Raw genomic sequence first — 24,952 nt, 5'->3', positions numbered from 1 at the left:
TAAAGGCATGATATGTTGGTTAAACTTTTAGGTAAAGATAAAAGAAATTAAAAGTATCTTACCTACGTAAGAATACAGACTTCATGATTGCGATGCTAAAATTTAATAAAAAGAACATATTGAAATTTCAACAAAATTTTGCTCCATGTCTTTAATTTTGATTGGCCAGCAATATTGCTTTTTTTAGAAAAGAGGATATAGCAATTATTAGTGTGTTTGTCAAAATTAAACAAGAGAGATTATAACTGTATTAAAGCATTATCTAACTTATGTACACTTTTGATTTTGATAGGTTTGATTGAGTAGATAGTAGCTTAGAAGAAAAATGTAAATGAATAAAATTCAAAATTAGCACTTTTTAAAAATCAAAAATCTTTTAGTACTATCAAATTAGAGTTTAAAGTAGGCATTCAAAATAGCGAGCTAATGTCTATTGGAATTTCTCTATGGGGATCTCGGATAGCTGCTCATGAAATATTTCTTTTGTTGCATACTTGTGTATAAACTATACATTGCTTTCCAAGAGCTTTCTAAGTACTTGTAAAGTACATTTTTTAAATGTAATTTTGCTAAATTGAATGACATCAATCCCAAGACAGTCAAACTATGTACAGTCCCTGAATTCCAAATAATTAGACACTATAATGCTAATTATAGTGTGTGTGCATAATAAAGCTAATTATTATGCACTTAATTATGAGGTGATGCTATACAGCTTTATTTTTTTTACTAGATACAATGTAAATTATCCACCTTATTGTCTATTTTTTGAACACGAATTATAGAAAAAATATGTATTTGTGAACTCTTGAAAAAATTAATGCAAAAAAGTGTTCATATTTTGTTCAGCCACCTTTAGCCGTTATGATAGCTTCAATTCTGTGCAGCATGTTATCAATACAATACTGTATTGCATTTGAGGAGGAGGGTTCCACACATAATGATCTCGAGCTGCGTTTTGTTTTTCGATCACATTGCCATTTACAATGTATATGTACATGTGTATAACAACAATCGAACTCTTCAGAAAGGGTTTACTGATTGTGTGTTTTCGAGTAATAAATAAATATTATATTAAAAATGTAAGATTTTAACAACCATTGTGGAAAATGAATGTAATAACTGCAACAAAAAAAAATAGAACAAAAATTTCTGTGAAAGCAAAAACCAAACTCTTTACTTCATTATTTTTTATTATTCTCAAATGAGAATAAAAAATCATAAGAATTTTTTTCCCACTTATATGTGCGAGAAAGGCATCCTTTGAATATTCGTTTTAAACAGGGTTCCCACGGTACTTGAAAGTCCTTGACTTTCGGTGGAAAAAATCAGAACCCTGAAAAGTCCTTGAATTCTGCCATAGGGTACTTGAAAAGTACTTTTTTGGAATTAAAATAATACTAATCTTTCTTACAAAAAAGCAGTAAAAAATTAATAAATAATTTCAAACAAAAATTATAGAAATTCTAGTAGATGCAATTTTTATTGCTGAAGTAAAAAGAGGTTAAGGAAGATACAAAATTATTCTCTCCTAGATTTTTCGCGCCAGATTATTGTTCATCTCTGATGTTTAGAAAGCTGAAATTTCTACCAAATTTTAGTTTTTGTAGTCATAGTTTCTGAATGATAACTAGTGTTTCATCGATTTAGAAATATGTTCAATGTGTTAACTTCATTATTATGACAGGTTAATATTGCTGTCTTCTTTTCTTTTTTTTTCTTTTTTAAATTTTTATAAGAAGGATCATTAACATTTAGTTTTTACTGCTAATAAATGAAATTTAGTTCTAGATTTCATGAATTATGAATAAAAATCGTGATTCACATTAAACTGATTTTTGATTAATGCATCGGAATTCATGTAAAATATTTTACGAATAGGCATTCAAATGAAGGTGATTAATGAATCATATATCGAATGTTGCTGTATGATTTTCAAATTACTCATCAGGATTCGTATAAAGGTATTTTGAAAATCACACATCATGATTCAAATTAAAATGATTTATCAAACACACATTATGATTTCAATTCAAGTTATTTCTGAATTATGTAACACGAAATATATTTAAGTAATTTCAGAATCATGCATCGCAATTCTCATTCAAGTAGTTTATATGGTATTGGAAGGATTTAAGAATTACACATCGCAGTTCACCTAAAAGATATTTAAGAATTAACGCTTGCAATGCTCATCAAAATGATTTATGAATTACGCATAGTTGTTCCAAATTAAGTAACTTTCAAGTCACAAATTACAATTTCCCTCATAATCATCAATATTCACATGAAAATTATAAGCTAATCATGCAACAGTATTCACAGTAAAGTCATTTACGTTTTGTTAGCTCCTGCTTTTTGTAACATTTGCTATTCATATTGTTCCGATTTAAGAAACATGCACCGCAATTTGATTTCAAATCGCAAATTGTGATACGTGATTTACGCAATCTTCAAGACTTACTTCGCCTTTCTTATAACTTTGATTTACATATAGTAAATCTAGATTTGTATAAATGTGATTTTTAAAATTTACGCATGCTCATAAAATTTCAAAAATCACGCTTCGCATTTTATGGATCTATTTTAAGGAAAATAAAGCTTCATAAGTCTTAGTTATCTGTAAAATATTGTTTTACAATAGATTTTATTGTGTTCAAAATACATTACTGATATTCTGAAGTGACAAGATCGATAATTTGTTATTAAAAAATTTAAACAGATGTGCTAAGTGGATATATTTTGATGTTTTATCTAATTCTATTAATTTCCTGTAACCTAAAATTTGGAATTAACATATTAAAAAAAGTATTTATATTTTAATAAACGTGCAATTACATAAACTTTATCAACTAATTTACTTCAAATTTTTCATTAAAAGTTTCACTGATGCTTGTTTTTAAATTTTTGCTAGTATCCATGTCTATTGGAGTTTTTTTAGTCAATTTATGTCAATTGGAATTTTTCAAAGTGATTTGAAGCTGCGATATAACTATCAACTATTTGCATTAGTAGCTGATAAATTAAATTATTATTATTTGGTCAACTAAGCATTGTGATTTGAAAATATACAATTTCTGCTTCGACGTAATTAGAAATCTGGTTGACATGTACTTTAGTATATTAACTGTGATACTGAATGGGTCCTTGAATAACTTGAGTTTAGGTCCTTGAATTTGTTTTCGAAAATTGAGTGGGAACCCTGTTAAAGAAAAGATGAAAATTTTTGCAAGAACTCGATATCATTCTGTGACATTGTCGCCGCATCACTATTATTCTGCCACGGGTTTTTTTCAGTTGATTTTATATGATTTTATAAAATAGTTTTTGATTGGAGACAAATTATTATGACTACTATGTATATTTTACATTTAAATATCTGAACTTCCTTGCCAATAATAATGTTCTTTTTTGTAGGAGTGATGGGATCCAAACGAACATGTTTTCATGCTGTTTTATCTTTTCTGGACTGTGGTAGTTATTCAAATGCCTATCCCTCTAACATTCAAAAAGCTCCCCTGGCTACGGAATTAGCCTATCAGCTTATTTACGTACTTTGTACCAACAGTGATACTTCTGGTCCAACTTTACGATATTTACGATCTACTCATGACTTTATGTATCGCCATCTGCAATTTTTACCTTTTAAATGCACAGGTGAGTCTATTGAAACTTTTTTTTCAAAAATCTATTTCGTTATTTTATTGTGCAGTAATTTCCGATAGATAAGAGTTAAATTATTGTGATGTGCAACCTATCCACCGATTCAGCCTATTTAGAAATCTGCAATCATTGTGGATTCAATCAAAAAGTAAATGTTCTGAAATAACAATATCAATTTGCTTGGAAAAGGAGATAATTTTCTCATTTTTTGTCCAATATTTTTTTGTTAAATTATGGCAGGACGTTACAAGATTTAATTGAGAATGGACTGTGCAATGTCAACTATGAATGTGCAATCTATATCCTATTTACAGCTTGATAATTATAAAATGTTTTTTTTATTTATTTATTTGAATGATTGGCACTGAGATCTATTTCCTAAAAGTCTATTAGAAACACTCTATTAACATGCTTTGCATTACTTATAACAGAAAAACAAGCAAAAATAAAACGAAAAAGTTCTTAATTTTTAAAACAAAATGTTGAAAAAACGGAGATTGATTTGCATGAATATAATTTTAAAAAAGAAAAAAAATCAGCATTACAAAATTCATGGCTCAGTATGAAGTAATCTAGTCTATATTCACATTATGATGTGTTTTTCAAAACATAAATTAACAAGTTTTAGAACTTAACAAACATGTGTGAAAAAACTATTCCTAATAATGTATAATAAAAACTATGATTTTAGATTATTCTTTATTAAATTTTCCCTCAATAAAAAATTTTGTTGTGAAATAATTTTCCAAGCAATACTTATCAGGGTGGCCACCCACCTGGAAAACCTGGAATTATCAGGAAATTTTTTTTATACTGGAAAAAACCTGGAAATATCAGGGAAATTTGGATAAAAACCTGGAAAAATCAGGGAATTTTAAAGAAAAGCTGGAAATTTTTTCTTTAATCATTTTTTTGATTTCACCAATTTAAATTATTTACTAATTTTCTTAATTTAAATTATTTCATCCATTATACCCACTTTTTTTAAACGGAAATGTATCGCCAAACAGTTGAAATATCATCAACTTAGCGATACTTTGTTTGCATCAAAATTTGCTCCATTACAGCTCTGTTAAACTAGAATGCCACCTAAAATTCTGCCACTTTTGCTAAGCGAATGTAGAAACCTTTGACCACTATGGGACTGTGCAATTTAGGAAAGATTCTGGTGGAGGTGGAAAAAGGGATTAGGAGATTAGCTTCTGTTTTTAAATTCTGTCCTTGGGCTGAATCCATTTATGGCTCAAGTTTTTTCCGATGCGTTGGTGGTAATTTTTTTTTTCTATTTTGACAAAATATTTTTTTATTTTTAACTTCATGAAATTCTCTAAAAATTAGTTGGTTATAATTTAATAATAATAGACTTTATATAGCACCCTTTTTCTGAAAGTTTTTCTACTCCCATTCAAAGAAATCTATGAATTATTTTTTCTCAGCAAACCAACCAATCACATTTTTTTGCAATCGCTAACAGCAATGTTTGTCGACAAATCTTTAAAATTGTTGTATTAATGATTTTTTATTCAAAATTTTGTACCAAAACATTAAAAATTAAATAAAAAATCTTGCCAAATTGTCAAAATAAATTATTTTTTTCAAGATGATATGTTAAAAAAAATAATATTTTGAATAAAATATTTTATAATACCAACACTTTTCTTGTACACATCCTACACTTTATTAGAAAAAAGAAACAAAACCCTGGAAATGTTAAGATTTTTATCTGGAAAAATCAGGGAAATTCGAAATCTGATTTGAGTGGCCGCCCTGCTTAGGCAGTAGTTAGGCCAAATATTCAAATAAAAATTCTTATTGTGACCGAATGTATTAACCCTAAACGTACCATAATCAGTGAAATGACCGTTTAAGAACTTCTGCATCGAAAATGGATTTATCATTTTATTGTTTTTTCGCATTTGACTTCATGACTTTATATAACAATTCTGTACAGTTAATATTCTAATATTATTTTATTTCCGTATTTTATTTGTTTCGAATAATACTTGTTGTATACCTATTTCTGCTGTAACTAAACTATAACTTTATAAGGTTATCTGATCAGAAATTATGATGTAATGCGTGTTAACCTATTGCATTTGATAAGTTGCACATTTCTGCAAAGACTGTTGTGTAATTAGTTCAATCAGAATAACTGTGAATTCAAATTTCAAGAAAGTGCCTAAACTTTTTGATTAGCATTTCGGTGTTAAGAAAAAGTGATAAAAACTAAATGTTTTGCTAATTAGGTTATATTTTATTTCATTTCTAACTAGCTGTTAGGTTTTACCCTGAAAAATGTCGGAACACTCAAGACAACACAAGTTCTTAGAAGAAATAATATTAATTATAATTCTTATATGTTCTTATAATTATAAGAATTTATAGAAATAATAATAATTAGAAGAAATATGTTTGCGGAAAATGTACATTGGAAAGACCCTGTATATGTAAAAAAGGCATTGAGTGATGAATTAAAAATTCTTATTCTTTGTGTTTGTAATACATAATTGGCAATATACAATTTGTTTAATTATAAGGTTTTTTTAGTTTATTTCTTTCCTAAAATCCATATTTCATAAATTCAATCTTACCGGCTATGGTAGAAATAAGTATAAATTAAGTGTATGTTTAGTGTTATAAGTTAATATAAAACATCTCTCAAAATGTGTGAAATTGGGGAGCTGAAAGATTGTCTACTAATTGACTTCTTCATAAAATATATAGTTTAACTGTTTCTGCTGCATGTCTTTCTGATTAAATGAGTATTCCGGTGCAGGTTCTTCTTCTGAAAAAATTTTGCGTCAACAATCTTGGTTATTGCGATCTCTGGCTGTGGAATTGAGAGTCATTTCTGCTCATCACCAGCGCTCTCACGTCCAGAGGCTCTTAAGTGGACTTATTGATGATAAACCTCCTATTGACAGCGGTAAGCATGTCGCCATGTTTTCGAATTGAATATATTAATCTTGTTGTTATGTTTTTTAAATTGAATGATTGTCCTATCTCATTCTGCTGTTAAATGAATTCTGCTGTTACAATTACGAGATATGATATTAATTTTTAGAAGTATAAAGGTAATTGTTTTTAACTTTTAATCAAATTAAGTTAAGTGTTAGATTAAGAAATACAACTGTTGTAATTCGAAAAGTATTGCAGATATATTTCATATAATGTGTAAAAAAAATCAAATATATTATTTTGGGCAATTTTGACTTGTAAACCTTCCAAATATTACCGTACTATGCAAATTTTTTAATTAAGTACCGTTTTGATATTGCTCTGTTGCAGCGCTACAATCAGCATTCTGCACATGCTTGGTTTGTACCTGCATCAATTCACATGGAAAATGTTGATGGAGGTGAACAAAACCAAACGTATGGGCAATGCCTCAACTTACCTTGAGCGCTACCAAGAAGGTGGGATTTTTAGAGCCAAATTATTACGGGCAATAAAGCCTGGTGGGCCTACAGTACACCTGAATTAAAATAGAATTGGCAGAATTCAACTTAACACTAAAAAGTGAAATTTAAGCAAATCAGCTTGGAATATCATGCGTATCCTGTTTTTGGACCGTAAAAGACTGTGGCTGGTGGTATTTTTGCACGTGGTGACAATCCATTCAACAACGTATTGTGAGACTTTACAAAAAGCACTGCGCAATTCAGAATGAAAGACGAGGCATGCTGAGTAAGCATGTCTTTTTGCTTCGTGACATTGTCTGCCCACATTCGGCTAATCGAACCCAAGACCTCATCATATCATTTTGCTAATAACTTGATCACCTTCCATTCTGATTGATTTAGCGCCCAGTGATTGCCACTTGTTCCTGCATTTGAAGAAACAACAGGCCGGCGAGCGCCATGTCGATTACGTCAATTGGTTCCGTTGCAGTGGCTAACAAATAAGACGGTAGTCTTCTATGACAATGGTATGCAAAAGCTTGTTGTATGATATGATAAGTGCTTCAATATTTGTGGCAATTATGTAGAAAAATAGATTAAAGTACAGTCTTTCATATAAAAATAAAATAGTTAAAAAAATCTATTTGTTTTCCATCTATTTCAAAACGGTACTTACTAAAAAAACACGCCTAGTATGTTGAAAAATATGATCGTTAAGATCATGACGGAAAAAATTGGTAAAGGGGTAAAACGTGCAACTCCAGCAAGGCTAGTCCTCCAGCAAGTCTACTTGATTGCCTGGATTTCACCATGGAAGAGGTTCTTGAGAAACCTCTCCTTTTCCTCGATTTTTGGAAGTCTCACAGCCTCATGGATCTGGTATAGCAGAGGAAACAACAGCGGAAAAAATTGAAGTGTTGAAAGTTGTTACTTCCCTGTAGAAATTTCTTAAAATTTACAAGAGGAAGAAAAATTACCAAAACGTTTGGCTGAAATTTTATACATTTGAAAAACCAGAAACATAATTTGATCACTTTTTATACATAATTTAACTGTTGACTTTTTTCTTTCATAATGACACCAAAATTAAAAAAAATTCATGAATAAAAAAAGATATAGCTATTTTTAACATCATAATATAAATATTTTTAATGAGCTACTATGTGTTTCGCAATTTTCTTTAAAATAAGTCAAATTTCAAAATGGCTCCCTAACTGCAGTTTCAGTCTAAAAAATTATTAAAATTTTTTCTACACAAAATTTTCATAAAAATCCTGTACTTATAATGACAACAGCCATTGGTTGATTTCGCTCGAAATGAGTCAGTAATAAATAAATGAATGAAATGTCATATTCAAATGTTATTTTCCGTATTTCAGGTAATCTTGATGCGACTTTTGAACAACCTTTAAGTGTTTCTGTGTCCTCTTATTCTTTCATGAAATCTGCTTCTGGTGAGTTCTTTTTTTTTTTTTATCTACCATTGACTATTTTTATTTATATTTTATATACTATATTTTATTTATATTTATTTATATTTTATATACTATTTAATATTTTTGGATTGGGAGTATAATATCATAACTTAGGCTGCGTTCTTCAAAAATATGTAAAGATATTTTTCTTTATCTAATATGCAAGCATGTAGCAATCGTCAACTTACATCTACATTGCTGCCATCCCTTCCGCATTTTGCAGAAGCTTTCCGCATTTTTACTTATTTTAGCTATTTTTTCGTGCAGACGATAAGATCTTCCGCATTTTACGCGTCCGCCCGATAGCTAGTATTTTCTTTAAATCAAATGTCGATGATCCTCTAGTAATGGCCTTAGGAAGCCCGCTTGCGGTGTTCCTCCCTTTCCTTCCGTTTACGTCGCATCGTTCAGTGTGACGTAATGGATTTCTCCTCTCTTCTACCAATGAGAGAAGGAATTCAGCTTATATTGCGCGAGCGCTTCCCGTTATCACGTGACTTCCTGTTTGCCAGCTCGAAAGCAAACGTTGAAAGAAAATGACTTGTGTTAAAGCAAAATAGCAATTGGTTTATGGCAATATTTATTTGCTCTTTATCTTGTTAATTTATTATGGCTGAACGAAAACAATACAAACAAGCCTTTAAGGAGTCCTATTCTCTTGAATTTCCATTTATTTCTAGATCGAATCTTGGAGTACATGATGTACGCTGCAACATATGTAAAAATGACTAGAATAGCGCATGGTGGTAAAACTGATATAGTCAGACACGTAAAATCGACAAAACACCAGAAGAACAAATTTTTTTTATGTAATTCTTTTTTCATAATTTCTATTAAGTTTATATATAGTGCNCCTCTTATTCTTTCATGAAATCTGCTTCTGGTGAGTTCTCTTTTTTTTTTTTTCTTTATCTACCATTGACTAATTGACCCTTCATTTAATATTTTTGGATTGGGAGTATAATATCATAACTTAGGCTGCGTTCTTCAAAAATATGTAAAGATATTTTTCTTTATCTAATATGCAAGTATCTAGCAATCGTCAACTTACATCTACATTGCTGCCATCCCTTCTGCATTTTTACTTATTTTAGCTATTAAAAAGCAGAAGAGAAGGAATTCAGCTTATGGCAATATTTATTTGCTCATTCATCTTGTTAATTTATAATGGCTGAACGAAAACAATACAAACAAGCCTTTAATGAGTCCTATTCTCTTGAATTTCTGTTTATTTCTAGATCGAATCTTGGAGTACATGATGACTAGCATAGCGCATAAAAATGACTAGCATAGCGCATGGTGGTAAAACTGATATAGTCAGACACATAAAATCGACAAAACACCAGAAGAAATTTTTTTTTTTTTATGTAATTCTTTTTTCATAATTTCTATTAAGTTTATATATAGTGCATACTCAGGGTTGGGATTTTGGACGTCCTAAACTGGTTTTGGACAGGACACGTGGGTTTTACTGTCTTAAACTGGGTAAAACTGTCCTAAACTGGGTAAAACTATCCTAAACTGGGTAAAACTATCCTAAACTGTCTTAAAGTGTCCAAAACCTTGAACTTTGGTAAAAGGTAAAAATTCTATAGGTGTAACCATTGTACACATAATAATTACATGTATCAATAAATATTTGATATTTTTTATACAATATACTATAACTTATTACAAGAAAATAATATAATATAATAGGAAAAGGCTTATAATTTTTGAAACTCCACAATTCATTGAACAACAAAAGTGAATACCTAATCCTTTAAATATAAATATGCTTTTAATACTGATAAATAATATTTTTACATAACGATAAATATGGCAATTTTAAAAAATAATAGTTTTTCTTTAAAAAAATACTAAATTTGTTCAAAAATTAACCTTTTATTTTTCACAATATTTTTTTTAAAAAATGTTATAATTTCTGCATCACAGGATGATAAAAATGACATCTTTTTTTAAAAAAATTGTTTTTGAATATAAATATATTAGTTTAAATTGAAAATACAAAATAACTGAAAAATGTATTAACAGTTTTGAAGGGCTTAACATCAGTTTCAGTTACTGACACTGGTGATGTATCACCACTATGCTAAAAGAATTGTACATGAATGAAATAAAAGTATTCTTGAATAGTACTATAGATAAATAAACCTGCTTATGACGAACCAAGTACTTAGTCCCTAATATTTTAACCTGTATGGCAAGGCCAAACTTCAGTTATGTACTATTGAATGAGAGGACCAATTGAACTTGATTACTGATTAATCTTCCTTTGTTTAAATTGAAAAGTCAAACAATATTAATAAAACATTATACTTTTAAAAACAAATATTCTCTAGTATATTTAATTATCGATATGTTATTAGTTCTATATTTATTTTACCTCTTAAATATTGTTCAGATAAAATTGTGACATAATTTGAGTAAAAGGGTTTTGGATAGTTTTAGACAGTTTTGGACAAATGGGTTTTGGACAGGACCGTTTAAACCGTGGATTAATCCACTCTGTCCTAAACCTTGCCAACCGTGTGCATACTATTATATTGTAATTAAACTAATGTCTAAAATAAAGTCTTAAAATATGACATATTTCCCTTTAATCAAGAATATTGTACCATCAAGTTGCTAGTCATAAGTTTTTTTTAAAAATTATTTCCTTTTCTTGTTTTAAAAAAAGTTGAGTATTGCTTTTTTATGCTCATATAGTGAATTTATAAATAAATAATTAATTAAAATCTGCTTATTTTGTAAATGTATTAGCAATTAGTATGCAGTTGCGAATCTTCTGCATTTTTAGGCATTTCTTTTGCATTTTTTTTTTTTTGTCTATCTTCTGCAATTTTATAACTAGAGGTTGGCAGCTATGCATGTATGATTGTCTGGTAGTCCAGTACAGTAACCAGTGATCGTTTTTTTAAAATAATTATAGCCCTTAATATTATTTTCCTTTTCAGTCACATTTTGCTTCTGATAATTTTTTATTTTTAATCTGAGTTGATATTATTTACGTCACCTAATTTTCTAAATAAGAATTTTTACTTCTAAAAATTTTTATTCAAGCTTTCTTATAGTTTGAATATTATTTATGATTTGAAGTTATTTTTTTATGGAAAAAAAATTTTGTTAAGTTTTTCTTTAATAAAAAAAATCCTTTTTAGTTTACAAGTTTACTTAAATCTGCTTAGAAAAGTCAAGGGGGAAAAATTTATTCTTTTTGAGTATGAACTCTAGAAATAAAACGAGTTAAAAAAGTTTATTTTGTTGAGTGATAATTTTTACTTCTGTACTTACACTAAGTTTTGAGGAAGGTCAGGAAATTTTATTTTTGAAATTGATTTGTCACCCTGAGACTAACGTTTACAATGATTTTTTTCACTATAAATTATGTGACAATGTGTAAGTTACTTAAGTAAGTTACATAAAGTAATTAAGTAAGTAAGTTACATAAACTATTTAACCTTGGAATATGTATTTTTTAATTAGCATGTTAACACCAATTTTATATTTATCAACAGGCACCTATAGAAGAAAATTGATGCAAATTCTTGATGGCATTGAATTTGAACACTCTTTACCTTCGATGCCCCATTGGGAGTATTTTGAGAACGAAGAGATTATTCGTGTTCTGAAAGAATGTGAAATTCAGGAGGGTTTGATTGACATTCAAGAACTGCATAAAAGGTTGTCTGAGGAAACTGTTGGCTTACAAAACGTTCTAAGGCCAGTTATGTTACAGGTATTATAAGAGCAATCATCAGTTATAATAACAATTTGATATGAGTCTTACACTGAAGTGGAAATTTATACATGGTGCATAGTGTTTTTAAAAAGTGCTTATTTTAGTTTTTTAAAAGCCCTTAATAGTGTTTTTTTTCATGAGGTGTTTTTAAAAAGTGCTTAATTTTCATTTCTCAAATATGAGATTTTTTTTTCATAAATAACCATGTCGATTTTCGCCGCATATTATACAAAAGCGTGCTCTTCCCATTGTTTTTTCAACGTTTTCACAATTTAATCAACCACAATCCATTTTGGCTTAATGACGGTCTATAGCATATGAAAACATCAATCATTTGCAGAGCTCATTCTAGGCAGAAAAAAGGGCAGGGTGCAAAAGTTTAAAAAAAGGGCATTATTATTCTAAAAAGGCAATAATTTCGCGTTCTATTAAAAAGCATTGTCAATCAGTAAAAGAATTTTTTTAACTTAACTGAGAGTAGCAAAGCAATCATTAATTACTTATTTTCATTAATAAATTAACATATATATCGAGTTAATGAGCTAATTAGCTTAGTAATTTATTTAAAATGCATGCATATATTAATAAAATAATAAATGTATGTTTTTAAGTGTCTGTAGTTATGATTAAATAATTAAAATGATTAATAATAATTATGATTTAATGATAGTGGAAGTAACTGCAAACTTTCAAAGACAAGTGCAACAATGGGTTGTGATGGCTATTTTTCCTTTCCCATATAAATCTATGTATTGACAGCAATGACAAACTAAATAAAAAGAGTTAAAAATAACAGTTCATGAAATCCATTGTAGAGTTTGGGGGAAAAGTAAAGAAGGGTTGGATGAAAAAGGAAAGAAGGGTTCAGGAAAGAAAGGGCAAAAAGGGTATGGAGTCTATTACATCAGGGCACTAATTTACTTCAGGGGCTTCTACAGGGTGAATTCTTTTGACTAAAAGGGCAGCAGGGTGCTGCGCCCTGTTTACCTTGCCTAGAATGAGCTCTGCATTTGACATGTTTGATGATCATGTTGCTAGTTCACATGTGCGTAAACTGAGCTGGGTTCAGTGAGATTATTGCAACTCTGCTGCATTTTGCAAGATATTCTCGATTTCAGGCTTCATTTTCAACCATCTTAAACAAACACTAAAACCTCTTCATCTTTTAAAAAAGATTAATATATTCAAAGAAAAAGTGTTCTTTGTCAGAAACTGGTTATTTTATCATGTTAAGTCTTCGAAAATTATTTTGTTAATGTATATAGTGCTTCAAAAAATGTTTTTTGAATATTTAAAAGGTGCTTATTTTTTGTTGAAAAACTTTGCCTGTATTAATACTAAAACCATTTTTTAAGAATGTTAAAAATAAAATGAAAATTCTTTGCTTCATTTATATATATGTATTATCTTTTGTTTCTAAATTTAGTATTAATAAGTGTACAATAAGTAGTCATAATCTGTTTTTGTGTAAAGGTTGTTCTAAATTAATTTAATCTTAATTGGCAGGAGATAGCCAAGGTGTTAGAATATGCTGTTGAGTGCAATGAAGCACGTGAGATTATTCTTGCAAAAAGAATGTCGTTTGAAGGCTGGCGTCAGGTGACTGAGGTGTTACTTATAGCTTGCCCTTTGGATATTCTAGGAAGTGAAAAGAAGGATCAAATGGTGCTGGAAATATCGCAAGAACTTTTATCAAAAGTATGTCAAATTATGTTATAAATAAAACACCTTTGTTTGATAAAATTAAAATTTCCTTATGTATTGAAACCATATCCTGCTTTCAGGAAAACGTCAAGATTTTGAACCATGTTTCTAACTCAATCAATTGATTAGCAACTACAAAATTAAGTTTTTTTTTTCTATGAAATCTTCCATTCATTTATATAGCAGAATTTAAAAGTTTTCAGTATATAGAATGTATTACTTTCATGGCATTAAAATCACTCTTTCAACTAAATATGCCATAAATGTAGAAATAATGTTACTGTTTAATATTTTTATTTAAGATAGACATTCTAATCATTTTGTTTTCAAAGGTAAACTTTATTTTTAGTATCTTTGTGTAGCATGGGTGTGACAGCTATCAAATAAAATATGTTTGTTGATTACTTTTGATTTGCTAAATATAGGAAATGTAGTAAAAAGCGACTTAATATTTATTGAGTGGACTAATGAATTTTTAAAAATTAGCACATTAAATTAATTTTTGAAAAATGTTGTGAGAAACAGAAATAAGATATCTAGTAATAGCTGTGCAGAACAAATATTGCCTATTCAGCTTCGAGTGAAAAATAGTGTTGAACTATCAATACAAAGCTGAGACTAACTGAAATTTTTAAAAACATGTATATCTCCTTAAATGCATAAACATTTGAAGAAATGATTTTTTTGTAATGATTTGAACCCAGAGATCATGGTATTTAACATGATATGTTGCAGGTGATGTCACCAGAAATACTAGCTGAATTAATGCCCCCTGCCTCTAGTGTTATTTTAACTTTAATGTCCACTCTTCGAAACAGCATGATTACATCTTTGATGAAACCACACACAGAATCTCTTGCTGAATCACCTCTAATCCCTGTTGCACATCATTCATCCTTGCTTGCAGTTTTGAGGGCAGTTGTGGACTGTTTGATGAAAACTGGTTTGTGATTTCATTTTATTCTTTCAAGACCCTTGATTATTCTCATAATTTAACATGGTGTGTATGTTTTTAAAAAGTGCTTAATTTTCCATTTTTGAAAAGGAGATTTTTTCCTTTACCATGTCTATTTTCGCCATGTATTATGCAAAAGTGTGCTTTTCACATTGTTCTATTAAACGTTTTCACCACATTCAAAGACATCGGCGTACCGTTGATCGGTAATGTATGAAAGTGCTAGTGGTTTTATATGTTTGATGAAATACTTGCGAGTCCGTGTCTACTGAGCTGAGATTCTAGCACTCTCTTGTGCAATTCTGCTGTAAGGTATTCACAATCTCAAGCTTCATTTTCCTCTCTCTGAAATCGAACCCAAAAATCTTTTTTTAATGGAATCAAGAAAAGAGTTCTTGTCAGAAACTAGTTATTTATCATGATCATGTAAAATTATTTTGTATTTTGCTAATGTATATAGTACTGAAAAATATTTTTTGAGTGCATTAAGAGTACTTTTAAAAAGGGCTTATTTTTTAATGAAAGCTTTGGCTACGCACCTTGTTAGGGGTAAATATCCTGAATCCATAAATAGCTTGTATTGATAAATTTAATTGTTATATTTTTAGCTAATGTTTTACAAAATTATCTATAGTTAAGGTTTATATATAATACTTTTTCCAGCTGTAGTTGGCGGAAAATTCATATTCTTATGCATTATTCTCAATATTTTCTACAATTACATTTTATGATTTGAAAACTAGCTACTAAAGTGGGAAAATTTTGTCAAAAATTATACTCTAGAAATTTAAAAAATTTGAATCAGTTTTTAAATATCAGAAAGTGTATCACACGAAGCAAAACTCTTGTTTTTTTCTTCATGTGTTGCATAATTCTTTTTTTGCATATTTTTTATTTTTTTATGTGATACTTTGATCTTGAAAATTACTCAGTTCGTTAATAGTTTAAATTGGCAGAAAGTTGGCATTGAGTTCTTAAGTATTCTTATTAGTTGATAATGAAAATCTATGATTTTCAAGAGTGCAAAATATGTAAGTTTAATATGGTAGGTTTTAATATTTTTTCGTATCATTTTAAAAAGAATCAGTAAGTTTTTTCCTGTGTGAAAAAAATTCAAGTGAAAAAGGTTATTTTAAAGTGAAAGTAATGAAGATATTCTATTCCTTATTAGGTATTGGTTTTCAGAGAGTTAGAGCCAATTTCTATACTGCTTTTCTCAATCTGTTGTGCATTGTTCATAAGCCTTATGATATGCAAAGTAAGTTGAATATCTTTTTATATTTGTAGTTTTAGTTTTAATTCAGCTTTTTTTATATATAAAAATAAATTATTTCTAAAAGCTGATAAACCCAGTGATGTTGGTTATGCTGTCCTTGATCAAAGCTCAGAGACTAAGAAATTGAGAACAGAATACATGGATGTTATTCTCAGCTTTGGTGAAACTATCATGGAAATTGTTTGTAGAGATGCTTGCACTGGTCATGATATTACTAAGGTATTGCTTTCTCCCCTTTTTGTAGTTCATTTTTAAAAGTTTCTCTTTTTAGCTATTAGAACCTTACGTTGGACGACCCCATGGCAGAATTTTTCTGGACTTTCTGCGACATGCCTTTCTAATATTAATATTTTTCTGCAAGATATTTTTAAAAATAACAAGCATACATGTTGCTAATTTAAAATGATGAAAGTGTCAACTTCAAAAAATAAATTAATTAATTAATAGCCTTTTGATTAAAATAAAATAATATAACTTTATTTGAATATGTAATTTTTTTTACTAATATTATGGCTAATAGAGCATTTTGTAGGGGGAAAACACACTAATTATTTTCTTCTTTGCATTCTTGAAATCATCATCACATTGAAATAAATAATTTTAAAAAGTTGTAAAATCCGTAGTAGTAACCTTGGATAAAAGGATCGAAGTTGAAATCAAGTGAGTCTGATTCTTTTGAAAAGGGGTTACTAAATGCGTTTCATGATTCAGTTGTTGTAATAAACTATATATTTAAAATATAGGGTTTTAAAAACTGTGTAGAAGTCAATAGTCATAACTACATAAAAAAAATAGAATGAAAATTTCTACAGAAAAGAAAACCAAAATTTTTTACTTCCCAACGGAAAAATCTTTCTGCCAGAACTCCGTAACGTTCTGTGACAGTATCGCCATGCCGCTTCGATTCTGCCGCGGGGTTCCCGAGCATAGCTTTAAGATACTTTTGATTACAACAATTATTAATTTAAAATAACAGAAACATTGTGTTTACTTAAGAAAGTTTAAAATAAAAATGTATAAAAAATTTCATTGTAAAAGTAATATTTTTTTAATTCTAATATGGACCTGGAACACATTATTTATAAATCTCCAGAACACAAGCGAAGACATAATCATTCTCATGTATTAAAGTTTAGTTTGTTTTACATTTGTAGACGGCAGCAAGCATCATCTATCAAGAGCTTGTCTTATCCTGCTGTATTTCAATGAAAAAGTGTTATTTAAAAATATACTTTTTTTTCTTCAGTAAATTGATATTGATTTTTTACTTTAGAATATTTTTACAAACATTTAATTTTGATTGAATCCACTTAGATTGCATAATTTTCACATGAAATTCGTGGGGGGAAAAAATCACCAGATAGGTTTTACCAATGAATTGGCTGAGACACATCTGCTGGAAACTACTGTACTTAATGTTAATTTATTAATTTTCAAGATCATTGCTTTATTATTCATACATTTTCGTGTTATTATTTGGTATTTTACGCTGACTCACATTTGTTGTTTTCCTTTATTTATCATTCACGGTAAATGGTCTAATGAGATTTAAATTCGATCACAGCCCCGAAAAATCACTCTCTTTTATTAAAAATTATTACCTGCCTTTTTTTTTTATCCTACCATGAGGCCTTGCATGTGATACCTAAATGTTTTTTCCTACATTTTTGAATTGGGACTTTTATTATAGATTGAGATGTTTATAAATATTTCAGATGCTTGCTATGGCTGTTCTAGATGTTGCTCTGTCCTTGAACACTCAACAACAATGGCTAGCATTCCTGGTATCCAAAGGCTATCTAAGACATATCCTTGACAGCTTGTCCAAAGATGATGAAGAATTACAGAATCTTTTTAACAAAAATTCGAATTCATTCAGAATTTTCTATGTCTTTGAATCAAAGATTGTAAGTTGCCCATTGTTTTATATTTTCATTCATTATTCATCCTTTCATAAGGAATTGAAAGATTTGTCTGTGAATCATTTAAGCCTTGTAGCCAATCATGTAAATTATTATTTGACAATAAAAAGATTTATTAAAAAGAAAGGAGAAAAAAAAAGACTAAACGTGGATGAAAATGGTTTGAAACTTTTAAATTATAACTTTCCATTAGCAGCATGTTAAAGAATTTGCTATTTAAGAAACATATTTTAATTATACCAATTTATGTTTATTTAAGTACAAATATTTTTAAAACTTATAAAACAATCAGTTTGTGCTTATAAATAAAAAGACTTTTTCTGTCATAGAATTATTGTTTTTAAATTTTTTTTATGTCTATGTTTCCTGATCTTCATTTGATATCTGACAAATAGGATCTTAATCTTTATAAATTCATAAATGCTTTAATAAAAACAATTATGGTTTAATGTTTACAATTATTAGTTTGCAATAATTATGTTTTAAATTAAACGAATATCAGTCTTTAATGTAACACTTTTAGCCAATTTTAAAAGTGTTTTATTTCAATATTGATGTGCATAACTTTGTGCAAATTTCAAACAATTTTTCAAATTTGTAAGGATAAAAAAAAGCATGCATAAAAAATAAAAAAATTGCGAAATAGTTTTGACTGAATTTATTTTATAATTCATGTTTACAATTTTTTTCCTGTTATTCTTTTTGATTGTGTGCTTATATTTAAGGAATATATTATGTAGGAATTGTATTATAGTATTCAATATTTTGTTTTAGGCTCTGTTGACTCGAATTGCTTGTTCGACCAGTGGTGCCTTAGCATTATTACGAAATGGTGCCATTCACAGAATGGCTGAGTGTAGAGCTTTAGATTTAAGGCCTGATGCGTTAGTATTCTTCTTTTTTTTTATTTAATACTTATTTTGAAGTATGTTCTTCAACCGATGCATTTTCATGTGTGAACCTGAATCAAACTTGTAAGGGGAAAAAAGCTATACTTTTTAAAATGTTTTTTTACCTCACCCGGCAAGCGGTTTGTGTCTGTAAGCATACCTACTAAGTCTCCTGTTTTTCAACGAAGACTCCTGTATTTTACGACTATCTCCTGTTTACCAGTATATTGGCATATTTCTCCATATTGGTTGAAGAAATTTTTTTTTAAATTTTACCGATAAAATGTTGACTGATGGCAAAAGTACTTATCTTATTCCTCAGGTGGTGCTTACTACAGTATGTTGAGTGTTTATAGTTTAATTATAAATAATGGTTCAGAAAAATCTTCTTTAGATTAAGGTTTATGTGCATATATTTTGCTTCTCTAAATGCAAATGCTTATACGGGGTTCGCACGGTCCTTAAAAACTGCCTAATTTTTATTTTGGAAAATAAAGGGCCCTTAAAAGTACTTAATTTTGGTTTTAAGGTTTTTAAAAGTCCTTAATTTTTTAGCATCACTGGTTGGTAGGAACAATTTTTCATTTTAATTTTTTAAAACAAAACATCATTATTTTATCACTTAGAATTAGACCATGCATCGAGGGTAAAGCATTTTAGAGACACGAAAAGTAATGTATGCTGGGGGAGGGCTACAGGCAAGGGAAGGGAAGGAAAGCATGTCCTTTCATTAATATATTGGTTCTTTCATTAATATATTCTGCCCTTTGCCTAGAATGATGCTCTGTGTGGAGAGAGAAGCATTCTAAAAAACAGAATGATGTGGACAAGGGAAATACTGCGCATGGAAGAGATAGTGCTTTTTTGGAGGTGGGCAGTTTTAAGGTACCTAAGTAGGAGACCCGCAGTAACCTTCAAAATTGCAAAATTCAAGGAATTCAATTCTACTGGTAACGCGTCTGCTTAAAGGAATTAAGTAAAATGCTATCTTTTAACAATCTGAAATTATTTTTTTTTTAATGACACTGGTTTGCAAAATTGCCTGGTAATTCTTTGGTAATTGTTAATTAATACAATTATATCAGTACTCACATTAAAATAAAAAATTTTATTATTATTTGCATTGTAGTGGTGGCATGTGTATATTCGATGATAAACAATCATACTATTTTTGAAGACCCTAATTTTTCAAAAAAAGAACTTAATTTTTGCTTTGTTGAACGAGTGGGAACCATGATATATTATTTTCAATTTTTGAATTACTCTTTTTCACTTGGATAATTATACATGATGTATCAATACTTTACTCGTAGCCTAAAAATTGTTGCTTGTGAAATCTCTGTTATTTTATTTCTCCAGTGTTGTCAAGTATGTGTAAATATCTCTAGATAGATAGGCTCTAGTATGATCTTAAATTTATACTGTAAAATATCTACTTTTAGATTTTTACGATCCATTATGTATAAGACCCCAAATCTGCAGTGCAAAAGAAAAATCGATGTAAGCAACAAAAAATTCAAAATTGAGATTTGTTTGGCATCTCTCTATGATAAATTACGCATTTTCAAAAACAAATTTTGCTTGATAATTTTCTGAAACTCTATTTTAGCTTTCATAGCATTAGCAATAGAAAAAAAAAGTTTTATGGCCTCTTTTCTCAGAATTCTAGTGCAGTCAGGATCTTGAATTATAAATGCTAAACAGCTGCACTTATTAACAGTCCCGAAATGGAAAGGAAAAATTTATAATTTTGTGGCAAAAAAGATTTTACAGACATTTAATTCCTTTATCTTCTTCATTATCAAGGTTTCCACTGGTCAGGAAGAAAAGGGAAGACCTGGAATTGTCTGAGAATTTTATTATAACTCCAAAATCAGGGAAAGTTGCAATTTTTTTTGCAAATACCTGGAATATTCCTATATTAAGTTTGGAAAATAACCAGTCTTAAAATTGTTGATAACAGCAATCAGTTATTGAGATTCGAGTTAAATGATTCTAATATCTATTACAATTATTTGTTGTAAAAATTTCACATTTTAGTCACACTGTTAATAATATTATTATTAATAATATTTTTAATAATAATATTAATAATATTTTTTTCACGGGGTAATTTTATTTTTTCTACCCTGGCTATAAATCTGAATAATTTATTATGGTTTCATAGCAATTTTAAAAAGTGCTTAAAGGTGCTTATTTTCGTTTTTTAAAAGCTCTTGAGGGTGCTTTTTTTATTGAGTGTTTTAAAAAAATTCTTAATTTTCCCTTTTCGAGTTTCCCCACTTATTATGCAAAAGCTTGGTTTTCACATTGTTATATTCAACATTTTCACAATTCATTCAAGCACAATACATTTCGGTTTACTGATGTTTGATGAAATATTTGTGGGTCCACATGCGCACATACTGAGCTGAGTTCAGTGAGATTTTTCCACTCTCGTGTGCAACTCAGCTTCCGGGATATCCTCAAATTCAGGCTTCATTTTCCATCCTCTGAAATCGAACCGAGAAATCTCTTGACCTCTTTAAGGTAGCTAATATAATCAAGAAAAGAGTTCTTCGTCAGAAACTAGTTATTTTATCATGATTATACGAAGTCTTGGGGAAAAAAATTTGCATTTTCTTAATGTATATAGTGCTTAAAAGGTGCTTATTTATTTATTTATTGGAAACAATTGTCTATACACCCTGTTTATTGTGGTTTGTATTATACTTCTTCTTTTTTGTAGATATAATGAATACAAACAGGACAGCAAAAGCTGGATTTCTCCAGATTTAATGAAATGCTACAGTCAAATATTTATGGCAATCATGAAGTTGATATTGTCAATAGCTATGACTCTGGGTTCTTCACATCGGGAAGCATCTTTGCAGGTATACTTTCCCTCTTTCTTTCTATTTTGTGTACAGTTAAGTTTCTCAATTGAAATTAATGTATAAACAATTCAGAATGTGTAGCATTTTTAATTATTAATCTAGAATTAATTAAAAAGTCAGAGAAAGTAAATAAATTGGAGTTTCAAGTACCAAAGTTGGTTGAAGAATTTTTATTTTAAACTTATAGCAAGTTATAAATGTTTTGTTTTGTAATATATTTTGTGTACTAGAATAAAAATAAATAATAAATATATGCCTCTGCTTACAAAAATCTAGGAGATTCACTAAAATCATTCTGAGCATTTATACCCCCTCCCCCTGTTTTAGCATTCTCTTCAGAATTCTTCCAAAGATTCTTCAGTATGAAAATCACCTGTATTATTAGAATAAGCACTGCTAAAGGTATCCTACAAGTTCCATAAATGCAAACAGAAACTATGTGGGAAAAAATTCTATAAAATTGCATTAGGCTAATTGCCTTTTATAGTAGCTAATTTTACTATTGTTATAGATTAGATGAATAAAGTCTTATGTCCTTAATTATTGTTTATTAACATTTTTAGGAAGTGCTCATTTTTTATTTAAGTTTTTTTCATTATTATGGGTTTTTATAAAGTGCTTAATTTTCTATCTTTTAAAAAGATGATTTTTCTTCGCCATGTCCACTGTTGTTCTAAATTACAAAAAATTCATGATTTTTCACATTTTTCTCTGCAATATTTATCAAAAACTAGTTATTTTTATCATGATTATGTAAAAGTTTTGAAAATGTTTAGGAATTTTATTGATTTTATGTTTAATAAATTAAGAACTTTGAACTATAGAAAAAAATAGTTTTTATTACTGCACAGATCCTAATTAATGATTTTTTTGGAAATTAATTAAAAATATTTTTTAAGTGCTTAAAAGGTGCCTTATTTTTTTATTGAAAAATCTGGCTGCACACCCTGCAGTTCTTTGATTGAGTTTTTTTTTTCCATCTCAGATTATGTCTAATGAAATATGTCTGCCAGAAGCAGAATTATGTCTAAGATTCTGTTACAAGACCCAAGTGAAATTACTAAACAAGAAACCTTAATTACTTTAGTCTGAAATAATGCATAAATGCTTAGAACAAAAAAATATTTTTAGCTTTTAAAATGTTTAGTGTGGTTCGGGTATAAATTGCATAGCTGCTGAATTTCTGGATTTTTGTAGGAATTTCCTTTTATTTTTTTTATAGGTAACAAAATAAATGAATATATGCTAGTAGAATCTCTCTTCATAAATCTCTAAGAGAATTATTAACTTTAGAAAAGATCATCGATTCAGAACTTTTAAAGACAACTGTTAAAGAAATGTTGATTATGATTCTTTTTTTAAATTAATGCTAAATTAATGCTAAATTAACTCGCTTTATTTTGTTACTTTTTCAGAAAATATTTACTTTTTATGTGTATATTATTAATTCGAGATTTATGATTATGTTATTACTTATAGGAATGCAATTAATGCTTATTATTGTTTTTTTAACACTATTGTTTTTTAGCTTTTAGAATTTGTTGTTTGCAATGGAGAACTTTTTTCTCATGTTATACGAGATCCATCTAATTTATACAGCCTTGAAGCATTGCAAGAACTCAGCATTATTTCAGCTGTTTTATCTCGAGCCAGCTTTGATGGTGAATTTCTTTTTATTATTTTAGCTATTTTTTATTTTCTACCTATCTTTCTGTCTAAAACATGATACAAATTCATTGAATTATACATTTATAAGTTGTGCTTTATAGTTCTATTTTAAAAGTAATTATGCCACATACATTCTTTTAGTCTTTTATCTGGTATTCTATCTGAGAAAACTTGTGCAAAAGTTTCCTTGCCAAGTAATTTCTCCTTTGAATAACAAACTGGATTTATTCAATGGAGATAATTATTTTGGCAGGTAAATTTTTTGTACAAATTTACCCTCATAGCTCATTAGTCATGGAGTAATCACTGTGGCAGAATTTTTCTGAGCTTTCTGCAACAATTCTGCCTAGTACTAATACCTTTCTAGTACAATTTTAATGGTAGCAAATATCTATATTACTGATGTCGATTAACAGATGTGTTTTCTGTTTATATATATTATATATATATTTATATATATTAAAAAAAAAAAGCCTTCTTGTATGGAATAGAACATTATATATATACAGCCAAGCCCCGCTACAGTAAACCTTCAAGGGACTGAAATTTTAGTTCACAATATCCGTTATGCAGGCAATTTAACTAATGGTTCCCAAACTCCTCCCTTTTATTACACATTATTCAAATAAATGACTGAAAAGTATTATGTAGTGTTAATTTTCATTACTCTTCGTCTTGCATGCAAAAAAAAAAAGGAAAAATAGTAATTTTTAGCTGATGAGCAATCCTCAACATCAGATATAGAAGCACTACCTGACTCTCAGATAATTTTTCCTGAATTTCTGTTATTCCGCTTTTTAAACCTGTCTAACCTGCCATTCGAGCACATAAAAGTAGTCTCATAAAATCGATTAGCAAATTCATCTACTTTAATCCAGATACTGGAAGATTGCGGCTTCTTCGAATGGTGAACCACTTCAGTAATGCTTCTTCAACATCCTTGTGATCTGCTTTTCTCAACTTCTTTCTTCCATCTAAATTTATTTCATGAGCAGAAATTATTAATTACCTATTTTTCAATATGTTACAAATTGCAGATTTGGATAGTTTATAGTCCCTGCAAATATCAACTTGATTGCATCCATTTTCAATTTTTCTGATTATGCCCATTTTATCATCAAGGGAGAAAGTTTTTTTACTGCTCGCCATAGTTAGAGACAGTTGTTTGCAGACATTTTTTAACTGAACTGAGAGCAAAAAGGAGTTAAAATGAGGGCCTTATCAACACATATTAGTGTCAAACCCTTTGACCAATAATGAATAACTCATTTCCTCACTCCCTTTGACCAAAAACTCATTCCCTCTGACAGAAAATGCATATTGATCCCACTGACATCTTACAGGTGCATCATCTGCCTGGGTTGGAAACATCTGCTTGGC

The 24,952-nt window shown here is 29.0% G+C and overlaps 1 protein-coding gene across 2 annotated transcripts in view; it reads left to right on the top strand.

The window, feature by feature from the left end:
* LOC107453018 (nuclear pore complex protein Nup205) overlaps positions 1-24,952 on the top strand; it is a 100,221-nt gene that overhangs the window by 57,558 nt on the left and 17,711 nt on the right. For both annotated transcript variants that reach the window (XM_043044863.2, XM_071184022.1), the window contains exons 22-33: positions 3,418-3,657; positions 6,440-6,589; positions 8,444-8,518; positions 12,058-12,278; positions 13,788-13,979; positions 14,721-14,928; positions 16,112-16,198; positions 16,281-16,435; positions 17,932-18,123; positions 18,913-19,022; positions 21,757-21,901; positions 23,433-23,565. In XM_043044863.2, coding sequence (XP_042900797.1) covers positions 3,418-3,657; positions 6,440-6,589; positions 8,444-8,518; positions 12,058-12,278; positions 13,788-13,979; positions 14,721-14,928; positions 16,112-16,198; positions 16,281-16,435; positions 17,932-18,123; positions 18,913-19,022; positions 21,757-21,901; positions 23,433-23,565 — 1,908 coding nt within the window. The remainder of the gene's footprint in view (positions 1-3,417; positions 3,658-6,439; positions 6,590-8,443; positions 8,519-12,057; positions 12,279-13,787; positions 13,980-14,720; positions 14,929-16,111; positions 16,199-16,280; positions 16,436-17,931; positions 18,124-18,912; positions 19,023-21,756; positions 21,902-23,432; positions 23,566-24,952) is intronic.

The sequence above is a fragment of the Parasteatoda tepidariorum genome, chromosome 1 (assembly GCF_043381705.1).
Source record: "Parasteatoda tepidariorum isolate YZ-2023 chromosome 1, CAS_Ptep_4.0, whole genome shotgun sequence".
Taxonomy (NCBI): domain Eukaryota; kingdom Metazoa; phylum Arthropoda; class Arachnida; order Araneae; family Theridiidae; genus Parasteatoda; species Parasteatoda tepidariorum.
This window is presented reverse-complemented; position numbering and strand designations above follow the sequence as displayed.